The 13,805-nt window shown below is 56.3% G+C and overlaps 1 protein-coding gene across 3 annotated transcripts in view; it reads left to right on the forward strand.

Moving 5' to 3' along the window:
- Positions 1-2,387: 2,387 nt before the first annotated feature.
- BMP8A (bone morphogenetic protein 8a) overlaps positions 2,388-13,805 on the forward strand; it is a 31,789-nt gene continuing 20,371 nt past the window's right edge. For all 3 annotated transcript variants that reach the window (XM_086716566.1, XM_086716567.1, XM_086716565.1), the window contains exon 1: positions 2,388-3,070. In XM_086716566.1, the coding sequence (XP_086572692.1) occupies positions 2,737-3,070 (334 nt within the window). In that variant the 5' untranslated portion in view covers positions 2,388-2,736. The remainder of the gene's footprint in view (positions 3,071-13,805) is intronic.

The following is a 13,805-nucleotide window of genomic DNA, read 5'->3' on the forward strand; positions in this document are numbered from 1 at the left end:
TTACCGGGCCCTCGGTGGGAGCACAGCCTTCCTTCTGCCTCCCGTTAAGACTGTATATCCATCAGACTGTCGCCCCTGTAGTGGGGGGCCCTTGGAGGCCAGAGCACAGAGCAGCCCACAGCGGTTGCCGCTGAACTGAATTTCAGGGAGACGCCATTTGGAATGACTGAAACCTGATGTTTAGGTTTATGGGAATTTGAAGCCTGTTGTTTAAAGAACACAGCTATCTCTGCTCACCCTTAGTTGAGATCAGTGATTTCTGTTATAAGAATCCGCCCAGCCCTGGACTGCTTACAGTCTAGCTGGAAGCCCAGTGTTGCACAATACACTACCTGAGGACTCCAGGCTAGATCTGAGGCCCCGGAGGATGTGGTGTGAACTCAAAGGGGAGTGCAGAGGGCTGGCCAGAGAAGGACAGTGAGGAGGACAGGAGATTCAGAGACCCTGAACTAGCCTGACACAGGGATATCCCCTTGACCCTGCCCCTGCCCCTGCCCCAGTATGCACTCACCAAGCCCTGGGGATGCAGCCTGCTAAACAGCTTCTCCTCTGCCCTCTACCCAGTCACCAGAAAGGATCATGGTCATTGCCCACCCCATTACTGTACTTGCCTCCATCTGTGGGCCCTGACTCTAATCTTCATCCCTGCAATCCATATTCCCCTCTGCAGCGGACTCTGCCTTGGGCACTTTCAGTGGTGAAGCTGCCGCATTCTTATGGGGCTTATAAGCAGTGCGGAAATTTACCCGTTGGAAAAAAGGCAGACGAGGCATGGGCTTAAAGCACCAACAAATGATTGGTTCGATTTAGAATGTGAGAGAAAAGTCTTGATTTTTTTTAAAGTTTGAAGTGATGATGGGAATTTTTAAAGTTCGGTGGACTTAGTTTCTTTTGAAGTTTCGTATTGAGTCCACACTGGGGCCACCATAACCATCTGTTGTCCGGAGCCCTCATCTAGTCTCCCCGCAAGGTCCTTTGGGTCCATATCTTGCCAGCCACTCAAGCCTCACCCTCACCCTGGCCATTTGTTTCCCAGGCTTTCCAGGCTCCACTGAACAGCTCACCTGCAGGGGAAGTCCCTTAACTTCTGTGTGCCTCAGTTTCCTCATCTGTTAAAAGAGGGGGTTGAAACGGCATCTACTCTATATGTGCAAGCATTCAAGAAGTGACACAGACCTTGCCTGGCACATGGTAAGTGCTAAGTGTTACCTGCATTATGCTCCCTGGAGTCCTGTGGCCTCGACACCAGCTGTTTCCTCTGCCTGGAAACTACTCTCCAGCTCTCCCTCTGCCCTTTCCTGTCATCGCAGGCCGATTCCTTCCAGCCTTCCAAGCTCAGTCTAGGTGTCACTTCCTCCCAGCTCACCGCCTTAGCCATAAATGAACAATGTAGTGAGAGGGCGCCCAGGAGGAGCCGAGTGTGCAGAAAGGCGCTGAGTCAATAACGAGTTTCCGTGTAGAGTCTTCTTTCTCTTTCAAGCCTCTGAAAGCCGAGACAATTAAGGCGCCTAAAGGGCGGCTCCCGGGCGCTCTGGAAGGGCCGCAGAGCTCCCTGGCCCAGTTGGAGGCGGATGCGCGGCTCCCTCCTGCGGGAGGCGGGATCAGCACTGGGGGATCCCCAGGGCGCACAGCGAGGGCTGGCGGTGACAGTGCGGTCGCCGGAACATGGGGGGATGGGGGGTCTCGCCTGGGGCGCTAGCCAGGAGCACGCGGGAACCAGGTGGGTGGCACGCACGCTGGGAGCAGAGACTGAGCAGGTGTCGCGAAAGAAGCCTCCAATAGCGCGTGCAAAGGGACAGCGGGCAAGGAGCCGGGTGGCCAGCGAGGAACTGAGGTGGCGGCTGATGGCAAAGGAACGCGTCTCACTCTCCGGGCACGACTGGCACCTCGGGGTCTCTCTACCTCTAGACCCTACTGAGGCTTTTCTTCGTGTCGCGTGGAGCGACATTCCGCGCACTAAGGCGGGACTGCGGGGTCACTCCAATGGTGGGACGCAGGCCCCGGATCCCGCCCGGTCGAGAGTGCTGGAGGACACGCCCTGCGGGAGCGCAGGGCCTCATTTCTCCCGACTGCCCCGCTACCCTCGTGTCCCCAGGCCGAGGCCCCCCGCCCGCCCGACGGTGCCGGCTGGGAGGGGAGCCCAGCACGACCCCGACGACCCGGCAGCTGGACAGGGGACCCCGCGCCGGACCCCCCCACCACCGAACAGCGGACGGCATCTCGGCGTCACCACCACCTGCTGCACCACCCGCGCCCCACCGCCCCTTCCCCCTGGCTTCAATCCGGCGGCCTTGGCCCCGCCCCGAGCCCCCATTGGTCGGGAGCGGAGGGGGCGGGGCCCGACGGCGGCACGCGGGACCCACGGGCGGCGGAGGCGGGCGCGCGGCGCAGACAGCAGCTCCAGCTGGAGAGGCGCCGTCGGATCTGCGTCGTCCCGAGCGCAGACCGGAGCTCGCCCGCCGCCCCTGCGGCTGAGCGGGCCTCTGCAGCAGCCGACTGACGGCTCGGCCGCCACAGACAGATTGGCCGCCAGCCCCCAGCTCCCGGAGGAGCCCCTGCCGCGTCCACGCCGCCCGAGCCCAGCAGGTGCTGGGAAACCGCAGGCGAGCGCGCCCCGTGCGGCCGACCCCGAGCCCCGCCCGCCGTTCTCCGTCCGCCGTCGGGGCGGCCGCGGCCCCGGTCCTCGCCCGGCCGCGGAGCGGATGCGCGCCCGCTGAGCGCCCGCTCGGTCCGGCCATGGCCGCGCGCCCCGGGCCGCTGTGGCTCGTGGGCCTGGCGCTGTGCGCGCTGAGCGGCGGCGGCCCCGGCCCGCGCGCCCCGGCCGGCTGTCCGGCCCGCCGCCTGGGCCCGCGCGAGCGCCGCGACATGCAGCGCGAGATCCTGGCGGTGCTCGGGCTGCCCGGGCGGCCCCGGCCCCGCGCGCCGTCCGCCGCCGCCCGGCTGCCCGCGTCGGCGCCGCTCTTCATGCTGGACCTGTACCACGCCATGGCCCGCGACGACGACGAGGACGGCGGCCCCCCCGAGCGGCGCCCGGGCCGCGCCGACCTGGTCATGAGCTTCGTCAACATGGGTGAGTGAGGCCGTCGGGGTGGGCGTCCGGGGCCCCGGTGACCATACGACCAGACCACCGGGTGGACGCGCGGGTGCGGACGGGTCCAGGGGACCGCCTTGGCGGGTGCGCGCCCCTTTGATCGCGGCCACGCCCCCACAGAGGGCTGGGAATGCGGAGCTCAGGGCGGCCGAGTCCAAGGGCTGTGGGCCCCTCTCACTCCGACAGACAGACGGGGATGTGAGTCCCATCGATGTGCGTGTTCGTCCCGCCCCTGGAAACACCCAAGGGTAGGAATCATCTCATGTCGGGTGGACCAGGCAGTGCCAGGAAGACAGTGTGGTCCTGGGGAGACGGATGAGTAAACAGGCCGGGATGCTGCCACAGTGATAAGGGCAGTACTGGAGAAAGGGACAAAGTTCAGCGTGGAAAGCCCCGGTGACATCATCAGAGTGCCCAGAGCTGAGATGAGAGCCCAAGATGTCATGAGTCCACAGCAGCCCGTTCCCTGGCCAGAGCCCCAGCCCCTGTAGGTGAGGGTGTGGCTGTCAGGGCAGCGGGTGGGGAAGGAGTGGACTCTGAGCTCAGTGGGGCCGTCGGCGGTCTTGTCACCCTGAACGCAGCACCTGGGATGTGGCTTGGCATGCTGTGAAGGTCCAGGCTGTGGAAGGACATGGTGGGCAGCTCGGACGCCCCTCCTTCTCCCACACAAAGCCCAGCCCTTCCTCTCTGCAGAAACTCTGTACAAGTCGTGGAGCCATTTATGGTTAGTTTTCAAAGATGTCTTTCCTATTATTAAATGCTCTTTAATCTGCAGTCCTGACTATCTGTCCCCTGTCCGCTTTGCTTCCTGTCTGTGGGGTCAGGGCTGGAGCAGACACCAGACTGGATCTGGGGGCACAGGGACTACAGCTCAGGCTTAGATGGGAGAAGACCTTTGCCAAGGCCAACAGCCTCCCTTCACCCACAGCGTCACTCTTGACCTTCCCGACAGCCCTGTTACCAGACATGATCTTCATCCCCATCTACCCGATGAGGACTTCGAGGCTCAGAGAGACAATGTTATGCCCAGGATAGCACAGCCTCTCTGTGGCCCAGTCAGGACAGCAGGTAGCCCTACATCCACCTCCTCAAGGAGCTGATATTTCTTTCTCCTGTCAGGAGGGCAGGCTTTCAGGTTGTAGAGAGCTTCCAGAGGGGTTTAGGCAGAGAAACCCAGGGGATGGAGCAGCGGCAGGTTTTGTGGGGTCTTTAGCCATTTGCTTCCTGCATTGGGGCAGGCCGAGGGGACAGCCAAGGAGGCCTCTGTCCCCCCCCCGCCCCCAGCCCCGAGCTGGTGGGTGCCTGAGGTGAGGGAACAGCAGGAAGCGGCTGTTAACCTCTGCTGAGAGCCCAGTGCCAGGCACAGGACTTGGGCCAGTGAATGCCACCTTCCTGGTTAGAGGGCAGGGTGGGGGACGCGGGATAACAGAGACCATGTGTAAAACTGAGGCCTGTTCTCAGAACAAGCTGACCTGGGGCTCAGAACCAAGAGGGGCTGTAGATACAGTTATCCTGAGAATGTCCCCAAGGGAGCCATCCGTTAGTGAGTCACTGCCCGGCCAATGTCCTGCTTCCCCAGCATCCCATGGTCAAGGCACACACGGCCTTGGTGGGAGCTGCTGTTGTGAATCAAGCATCACCCTTAGTTCAGACACATCTGATTCCTCTTGTGCCTCTGCTGTGTGGTCTTAGGCACGTCCCTTGTCCTCTTGGAGCCACAGATCCCTCCTTGTAAAGTGGGGCTCCTAGAGATCAATGCATCGTCAGGGTTGTTGTGTGTTCAGTTGATAGATGGGAGGAACAGAAAATCATGCCTCTGGTCGGTGAGTCTGGGCCTGGTTGCTCCTGACTCCGGTCCCTCCCAGCTGCTGGCCAGCCTTGGTTGGATGTGTGGGAATGTCCCACACTTCTTTTTTTAACCTTTATTTATTTGTTTTGAGAGGGATGGGGAGGAGGAGAGGGAGGGGCAGAGAGAGAGGGAGACAGAATCTCAAGCAGGTTCTGAGCTGTCAGCACAGAGCCTGATGCGGGGCTCGAACTCACGAACCATGAGATAGTGACCTGAACCAAAATCAAGAGTTGATGCTTAACTGACTGAGCCACCCCAAGCCCTTTTCATGGGCTCAGAGAGGTTAAATGGCCAGTCCAGGGCCACACAGCGCATCCATGACATCATCCAGGGGCTGTGGATTCCAGATGCCAGCTTCTTCCCACGCCATCTCTGTGTGTTTCACGAAGATCGAAGGCCTCTGACGCTGTGGGATTAACAAGCAGATCTTTGTTCAGTGGAAGCCCGGTCTGTGGGCGGGCCCAGCCAGCTGTCAGAGGGCCTCCTTTATTCTGATGTGCTAATTGCACTAGTACAACTCCTTCAATTTGAGTAGTTTTAACTGGTAATTACCTGGGCTGTGGGGGCGGGGGGATTAGACACCTACCAGGATTCTTTCCTTGTTTGGAGGCCCAGGCCCCAGGCCCCTGAACCACCACCGAGACTAATAGCAGAGTCGCTATGGTGTCAGCACCCACGCCCAGGCTCCCACACCTGTTGCCTCCAGCTCTACCTCCTGTTGGCCTCATCCGGGTCCTGAGAAGCCAGACCTGCTGCCTGCTGGGCCCCTGACCGTCCATGGCAGCCTGTGGGACCCAGAGACCTCTAGCCTCCCACAGGCCTCTGGCCCGTGGGTCAGGCCTCTGTGCCCAGGCAGGTGCTGTAGGAAGCCCATGTCATGGCTGACAGTGTCTCTGTAGGGAAGCCAGGACTACGGTCAGAATTGGGGCCCCTGCCTGGCCTGTCAGTGAGTCTCCACCTGTATGCTCTTGGCTGCCCTTGGTCAGGACACGGTAATGGGGGCCGTTACCTGTCCTGGGTGTCCCCTGTGCTCACGGAGTGGAGAGGCCTGAGCTGGGAGGCAACACCCAGGTTCTTGTACCGCCTGGGCTCGCCACTGAGTCCTTCCTGTCCCAGGTCACCTCCCTTCCCTCTCTGGGCCTCTTTTCTCATCCAGTCCACAGCGATGGTGTCAGAAAACACGGGGCCTCCCGGCCCTGACCCCGTGGCTCCGTGTTGGAGGCACCTCCTCATGGCACCACCCCGTCCCCTGGGCTGGAACGTGGGTCTGACTGGCTGCTCCCTGGGCGCCTCAGGCTGGCCCAGCCCGCCGGAAGGGAGGAATGAGGCCAGAAAGACCAACTCCGCACGTTGGTCCTTGTCCTTCTCCACCTCGAGCCGCTGGGCCAGCAGGTGCCGTATTCCAGGTTGAGAAACTGAGGCACAAACAGCCCTAAAGGCAGAGGTCTAGCCAGAAATGCATCAAGCCATCTTCACTTTTGTGGAGACCCTTCTCTGACCAGACTAATTTATTCCCGTGCCCCAGGCAGCCGAGGACAGGGGGTGTTGACCTGAGGCGCTGGATTTGGGAGAGGCAGAGCTGAGTGGGAATGAGGGACCTGGCCCACGTCCTGCTCAGCCCTGTGACCTTGAAGGTACTTCCTTTGGTTCTTTACTAGGGAACTCTCTCATTTCTCACGAATTCACTCAACAGATAGTCATGTGGTACCTGCTCTTTGCCAGACATAGTTCTTTCTAGTTCCTGGGATAGGACAGTGAGCGAAACAAAGTCCCTCCCCTTGCGGAGCTGGCCTCCTAGTGGGGAGCAAGGAATAAATACTTAAGCCACAAAGATGGTTGTCTAGACCACTGGTCTAGACAGTGACCCCCCCCCCCAGGGGGTCTCTGGAGCCCAGGAGCGGATGGACAGTGGGAGGTCAGACAGGACCTGGGTGGGGGGCTCTAACCTGTGCATCTTGATGCCACCACCGAGTCTCAGTGTGATCTGGGCTCTCCAGGCCACCTCTCAGAGCCTCAGTTTCGTCCTCTGTAAAATGGAGACACTCGTGTAAAATAGCCCACCCTGCAGGCTGTTCGGGGAGTGTGTAAGATGGCACCTGGTGAGGACCCTGTGCTCAGAACCTCTGAGTCTGTCTCTTCATCTGCATCACACTTAAGGTCACATCTTTGTTTTGAAAAGAGGAGAGTGAGGCTCAGAGAAGTTAGGTGGTTTTCCCAAGGCCACCCAGCAGGTCAGCTTCCTGTCTCCTCTGCTCTTCTCCTACATAGACACTGCCTCTCCGCCCAGACCTGGGCCTGGCCCACCATTAGGTACAGTAAGTGTTGCTGAATTCAACTGTCTTTGAATATATGTTATAAACTGAGAATCCTGTTTGTAAAGTGGTTTTATTGTTTGGGGATTACAAAATAAGATATGCTCATGATACCCTTCATACCACATTGAAACTTGTAACATGGGTGCCCCTGGGCATCCTTTTCCCACTAGCCCAGTGCCTCCAGGCAGTCACTTTTTGATTTCTATCACAATGCATTCATGTCACCTCTCTTTGGTCCCTTTATACCCGAAGCCCTACTATATATACTTTTATGTCTAGTCTTTCACTTAATATAATTTTTTTGAGATTCATCCCTGTTATCTTCTTATCTTTAGTTCTTTAAGTTTTGTTTTGTTTTTTTTTTAAAGTAATCTCTACATCCAGGGTGGGGCTCGAACTCATGATCCCAAGATCAAATCAAGAGTTATATCCTCTGCTAGTGAGCCAGCTGGGCACCCCTGTAGCGCTTGTTTATAATTGAATTGTATTGCATTCTGCAAGTATACCACATTTGTCCATTTTTATTAGTGGATATTGAGTTGTTTCTAGTTTGGGGTTATGAATAAAGGTGCCCAGAACGCGCTCACGTGGATGTATTGAGCCTATATTTTAATCCTGGCTGTCCCACCTGGGAGCTGTGAGATGCTAGACAGGTTCCTGTTAAAGTCTCTGAACCTCCTTTCTTCACCTTTAAGAGCAGGTGAATGAGGCCTATTCCCAGCACTGAGGGGAGGCTAGCAGACGCTGGCAACAGCAGGAACTTAACTAACGGAGAACTCTGTTACATTTCACCTGTGCCTTTGCTCCTTTCATACCCTGTGCATAGAACATCCCTGCCTCCACCTCTTAAAGGGGCAGGCAGGAGTTTCCCACCTCCACTCCTCTTCAAGAGACAGGCTCCTTCTCTGATGAAAGTCCCACCCCCACATCGTGTGTATTTCTCTTAGGATTTGAGTCACTTTCTGCCAGTCTCATTCAGGGCCATGTCTCACCCCTATTTTACTCCCTGGGAAACCATGAACGACCTGAGAACAGGGACAGATCTGAGTCTTTGGGGCACCCCCACCCCGTGCACCCCATCCCCTGCATGGCAGGCACTCAGGGCAGACTGGCAAGGTTGAGGGAGGACGATCACAGCTGGAGGCAGGGAGCTGAGAGCAGGGGCAGGAGCCTGGGCTTGGTCGGTGCAGCAGAGCAGGGCCGCCCTCACTGTCTTTGTGGAGGCTGACAGCAGGTACGGCATCTCCCTGGGCGCTTCCTGGGACCTCCAGTGCCCCCAGGGCCCTGCCTGGAAGAAGGTGGCTTCAGCAGGCATTCTCAGGGGGGCCCCCATTGACAGGAGATCCTCACTGACAGGTGACCCCCCCATCGCAGTACCACCACCTGGAGGGAAGCTAGGGCCACTCACTTTACCTCAGCTGCAGGTCTGAAAGTCCACACGAAGGGCCCTCACCTGACGTGCGACCCCTGGCAAGTCTTTGCCCCTCTGGGCCTCAGTTTCCCCATGTCTGCAGGGTTGCCCTGGAGGCCTTTCCAGCTCTGACCAAAGAATGTGCCCACCCCTGCCCACTGATGGGGGCTCCTCCAGGGGTGAGGCCCAGGGCAGGGAGGTACACCCAATCCATCTCCTTACGGAAATCCATTCCCTACGGGAGAGAGGGATGTGTCACTGTGACCGCATCTTTCCGGAAAAGTCCCACAGTTCAGTTCTTCCCCCGGGTTTGCACTGGGGAATCGTATCCTTGCTCAATCTCCTCGGATCTATTTTTGGCCTTGACAGACTTGATGTGGGGGAGTGTGCGGGTGTTCCCTTTTAATTTGGGGTCTGAAGCCGTCGGAGGCCTGGACCAGCAATCATGAGTGCAGAACCATTTATGGAAACAGCTCTTGAAAAAAGCTGGTAATGAAAACTGACTAAAAATACCTTAGAAATGGAGCCTTGGCCTCCTCTGGGAAGCACCGAGATTTCTGGGTGGGAGGAAGAAGCCCTTCAGGTGCAGACTTGGTAGGTGGTCCATTCTGCAGCCCCTTGGTGGGCCTGCACCGGCCATGGAGACCTGGGTCTTGTTTTAGGTCTGAAGGGGCGGGGGGCCCTGACCTTTGTCACGAGCAGGACCAGCCAGACAGGACCCACACACCTGCCTCTGGGACCCTGGGGAGCCTGCCCTCCCCCTTAGCAGCCTGGCCATGCAAAGGGGGGCCAGTCCCAAGGCAAAGTGACAATGTGAGTGACTTCTGATGGAGACACACCGTGACACGGAGGCCACTCCAGACCGGCAGCATGGCCAACCCAAGGGGCAGCGGCTGCTGGATGCTGAGCCGCTGTCCCGGGGACCTTGGGAAGAACCAGCAGACACATCCCCTCTCTGGGCTCCCAGAACACAAGGAGCTCAGTGGAAGTTCACTGAGAGCTTCCCGTTTCCACCCCACATTGTGCAGTCCTGCCTTCAATTGTGCACCATCCAAAAGGGTACATGGAGCAGAGATGGGGACCCCTGGGACTGGGGAAAGGGAGAGGCTGGCAGGCTGATCTGTGTGGGGTCGGAGCAGGACGAGAGGAGAGTGGCCTTTGGACCAGGCGGGATGGGGGCAACTCAGGAGAGAGCGCTTTGGGGAGGGTGTCCAGGGAGGGTGTTTGCAGCCCGAAGGCCGAGGAGGCCATGAAGTTAGGCCAGGTCAGCTCAAGGGGTCCTGGAACCAGAGCCTGGGCTCCTCCCAGGGGCCCTGTGGGGCTGGGGAAGGGTTTGAGGGCAGAAAGGTCAGATTTCTTTTTTTAATAGCTACTCTGAGCTGAAGGAAAAAGATGTTTTTTGGAGTCTTACTATTTGGTCAGAAACAAGACAGATTTAGATCATCCGGATACCTCTAAATTTTGTCTAAGTCACAAAAATACCCAAAGTTTTTGTTGGTGTTGGGCTGGTGGACTCAGGGTGAGGCATCTGGAGATCTAGTCCATGAGTGGTGAGTGCAGAGCCTCAGACTTAGAATGTATTTGGCAACCGTGGTGGTCAAGGACATCTCCTGCACACAGTGGGTCTTTCCCACAAATGTGGAGAGCAGGGGTCATTTTATCAGAGGCTGTAGGAGAAGACCACAGATCCAGGAGTCCTGTGATTGTTTATTTTCCTGGAGCCACAGTAATGGAGTTAAGAAAGTAAAGTCTTTGCTTTCCCACGTAGAGCTTTGCAGAAAATAAGGTACCTGTGGAAACAGGGCTGGCCTTGTCCATCCCCAGTGGTGGGCCCATGCCTGCCAAACCTCGATGGAGCTGGCTGTCAAGAGCCTCTCTTGGCTGCTGGCTTCCAATCCACCTCACAGGGCTGTGGACTATCATAGCATCAAGAACTGGTGAGTTTTATCAAATTCTTCCCAGGTTACAAAGCCTCTTTGAATCCCTGGACAACACCTTAATCAATGAATCCATTAGTATCACTGGTAATAATACATATTGACACCATGTTGTCCAATTTGATGTGCACAGAAATGGATATCACTTCTGTAGTATTCTTCTCCAAAATCCATAACTTCAGTCTAACGGGAAAGCATCAGGGGCACATGGGTGACTCAGTTGGTTAAGCATCCAACTTCAGCTCAGGCCATAACCTCACAGTTCGTGAATTCAAGCCCTGCATTGGGCTCTCTGCTGCCAGCACAGAGCCTGCTTTGGATCCTGTGTCCCCCTTTCTCTGCAGCTCCCCTGCTCTTGCGTGCTCTGTCTATATCTCTCTCAACAATAAAGATTTTTTTTTAAAGGAAAGAAAATGTCAGATAAACCAAAAGAGCTAGCCAGCACTCTTTAAAGGTGTCAATGTCATGAAAGAAAAGCAGAGTCTTAGCAATTGTTACAAATCAGAGGAGACCCAGGAGACCTAACAATTGAGTGCGATGTGGGACCCTGGGTTGAAGTCAGGTACACTTAAACGATGAATAGTGGAAAACCTGGCAAAAGTCTAGAAAAGACTATAGTTAATAGCACTGCGCAATATCAGTTTTGTGGTTTTGGTAATTATGCTACGGTCTGATTACGTACAATGTTATCATTAGCGGAAGCCGAGTAAAGCGTGTAGGGAAAGTCTCTGTACTATTCCTGCCAAGACTTTTCTCTAAATCTAAATCATCTAAAATTATTTCAAAATAAAGTTAAAGGCATCAAGTGACTCACACGCCCCTCCCTGCGTTTTCCCCAGTCCCATCCTGGTCTTGACGTCCATCACAGCTGGTCACATACAGTCGTCTTGTTTGCTGCCCGCCTTCCCTGCAGCCCTATGAGCACCATAACCTCCGTGGGGGCGGGTCACCCTGTCTCACTGCCTGCAGCCTCCTCATTGCCGTGTACAGCGCCTGCATCCAATAAGCCCTGTTTCCAAACGTGTCGAGTAAATGAATACATTTTCCTGGATGTCACCAGGAAAAATGAATGGAAAAAGTGAGCGTTTTTAGAAAGCCTCCTGAGCATGTGTAGTCAGGAGTCCTCTCCCACAGGCCCAAAAGTGAAATTATGGGAACGTTAGGAATCCCTGGCCCAGATGTTGCAGATCGGAGAAATAGTTTACTTCCCAGAAAGCTTGCTGCAGGCATCAGTGATCCCCCCCAAGGCCACCACAGAGAGATGATTCCTGGCAGGACATATCTCATGTGGCTGGGGTCCAGCACCCCCTGCCCCTCAGCCTGTCCAAATCTGCCAGGGGACCGGGAAATGAACTTCCCAACCCTGCAAGCAGTAGCAAAAAAAAAAAAAAAAAAAAATTACTGGGAAAACCCAAGAAATCACGTTGTACGGACTTGGCCTTTCCCATAAATTCCCTCTGCAGACTATCGACGAGAGCAGGGGTGTGGGAGGCAGCAACAGGCCACTTCCAACTTGATTTTTGTGCCATTCTTTCAACATCAGATGGCGGAGGTCCACCCTGATATAGTGGAAGGAGCCCAGATGGGAGTCAAGACCCTTGGGTTCCCTCTCTCTGTGTGTATAAAAGTGGAAGGACAGTGTGTGCAGTGACCTCTGTCCTTGGAGCTTTGGTGTTCTGGACTATACAGCACATTCATAAAGGGTCAGTTTCTGCTTTTTGCCCGAGCCAGAGTAGCCTCAGTGGTGATTCTGAGGGGCTGCCTCTCTATGCCTGGGCATCTTTGGGAGATTCCAGATTCCCCAAGGGGAAGTGGAGGCTGGGCAGGAAGGTGCACTATGAAGGAAATGCTCCTGAATAATACGTCAGAGGCACTGCCTGGACCATAATAACCAAGTACCTGCTGCAGTAGCAAACACAGCCTTTTGCAGGTACATTTGACCCTGGATCAAATGACCATTTTGCAGATGTGGATACTGAGGCCAGAGGATCAAGTACCTTGACAGGTCAGGCAGGTGAAAAGGAGGCACCTTAATGCCATCCAAATGCGTTTCAGTTGAATTGACATATTTTTATGTTGTATAATCTTTTATTTAGAAGAAGAAAATTGTATGTCCTCCTCTTCTCCCCCATGGCTCAATTTCACAAACCCACAATGGAAGCTGGGAACTGGGGTCAATGCAGGTACATGAGGCTCTCTCGACCCAGCGCACCTGGCCCCCCAGGTCAGCACGGGAGGGAGGCCGCAGGGTGAGGAGCTGGCGGGCTCACGGGTTGTGCCCCGAGTCCCCAGATCCAGCATGAAATCAGCGTCGGGACTGCACACGGAGATTCCCAGGGGCCCCAGGACCCGCCCGTCAGCCGCCACTGGGCCTTGGGAGCAGATACATTTATGATGCTCTGAGAGGACACAGGTGAAGGGTGTGACTGAGCCACCCTCCTTCGCTCTCCATGCCGCACCCTGTGACAGCCAGCAGCCTAGACTTACGTCATCCTGCACGACCGGGATTACACCGCCACATACCAGGGGTGGTCTGTGCAGTCCTCGAGTGGATGGAAATTGTCACCAAAGCTGTGCGTGTGTGTGAGTGTGAGTGTGTCTGTAGGGGGGAGGGGACATGCATGTCCATATTCTTGGCGTGCATCGCTCAGTGAGGGTCCAGAACCCTGCCCTCCGCGCTCCCTGCCTGTGTGGGAGGACCCGCATCCGCTCTGGGTCATGCTGCCTCTGCAACAGCCTGGGCCACGGGTGGGCATTTGCCGCGTGTCCGGCACACTGTCAGAGGATGGACGTTCTGTTTCTTCTCCTCCTCGGCTGGGGATGAGAAGCCCGTCTCCTCCTGTCCAAACGTGCGTCCACGGGCCCCACCCAGCCCAGCTGTTTGTCCATCACCAGATCAGGTCCTCACCGTGAGGACGGGAAGTGCTCCCCACATCCGCCTCCGCCACCAGCCGGGTGACTTGTGGTCACTGAGCCCAGTAGCCAGAGAGAGAGAGTTTTTAAAAGACTCACAGACATGTAATTAAAATCTCAGTGTTGGGTTTTGAGGACGGCGCTGGGCGGCTCCCACCCCTGCTTTCCGGAAACACAGATTTGTGGTGTTTGAAAGTGACAAGAGGCTAAAGTAAGACGGTACTAAATATACTGTCCTGGGCACTTCCGGGCAGCTGGGGAGATGTGGGATTGACTCGCCACCCACAGC

Source organism: Puma concolor, chromosome C1 (genome assembly GCF_028749965.1).
Source record: "Puma concolor isolate L17-30 chromosome C1, mPumCon1.1.hap2, whole genome shotgun sequence".
Lineage (NCBI taxonomy): Eukaryota > Metazoa > Chordata > Mammalia > Carnivora > Felidae > Puma > Puma concolor.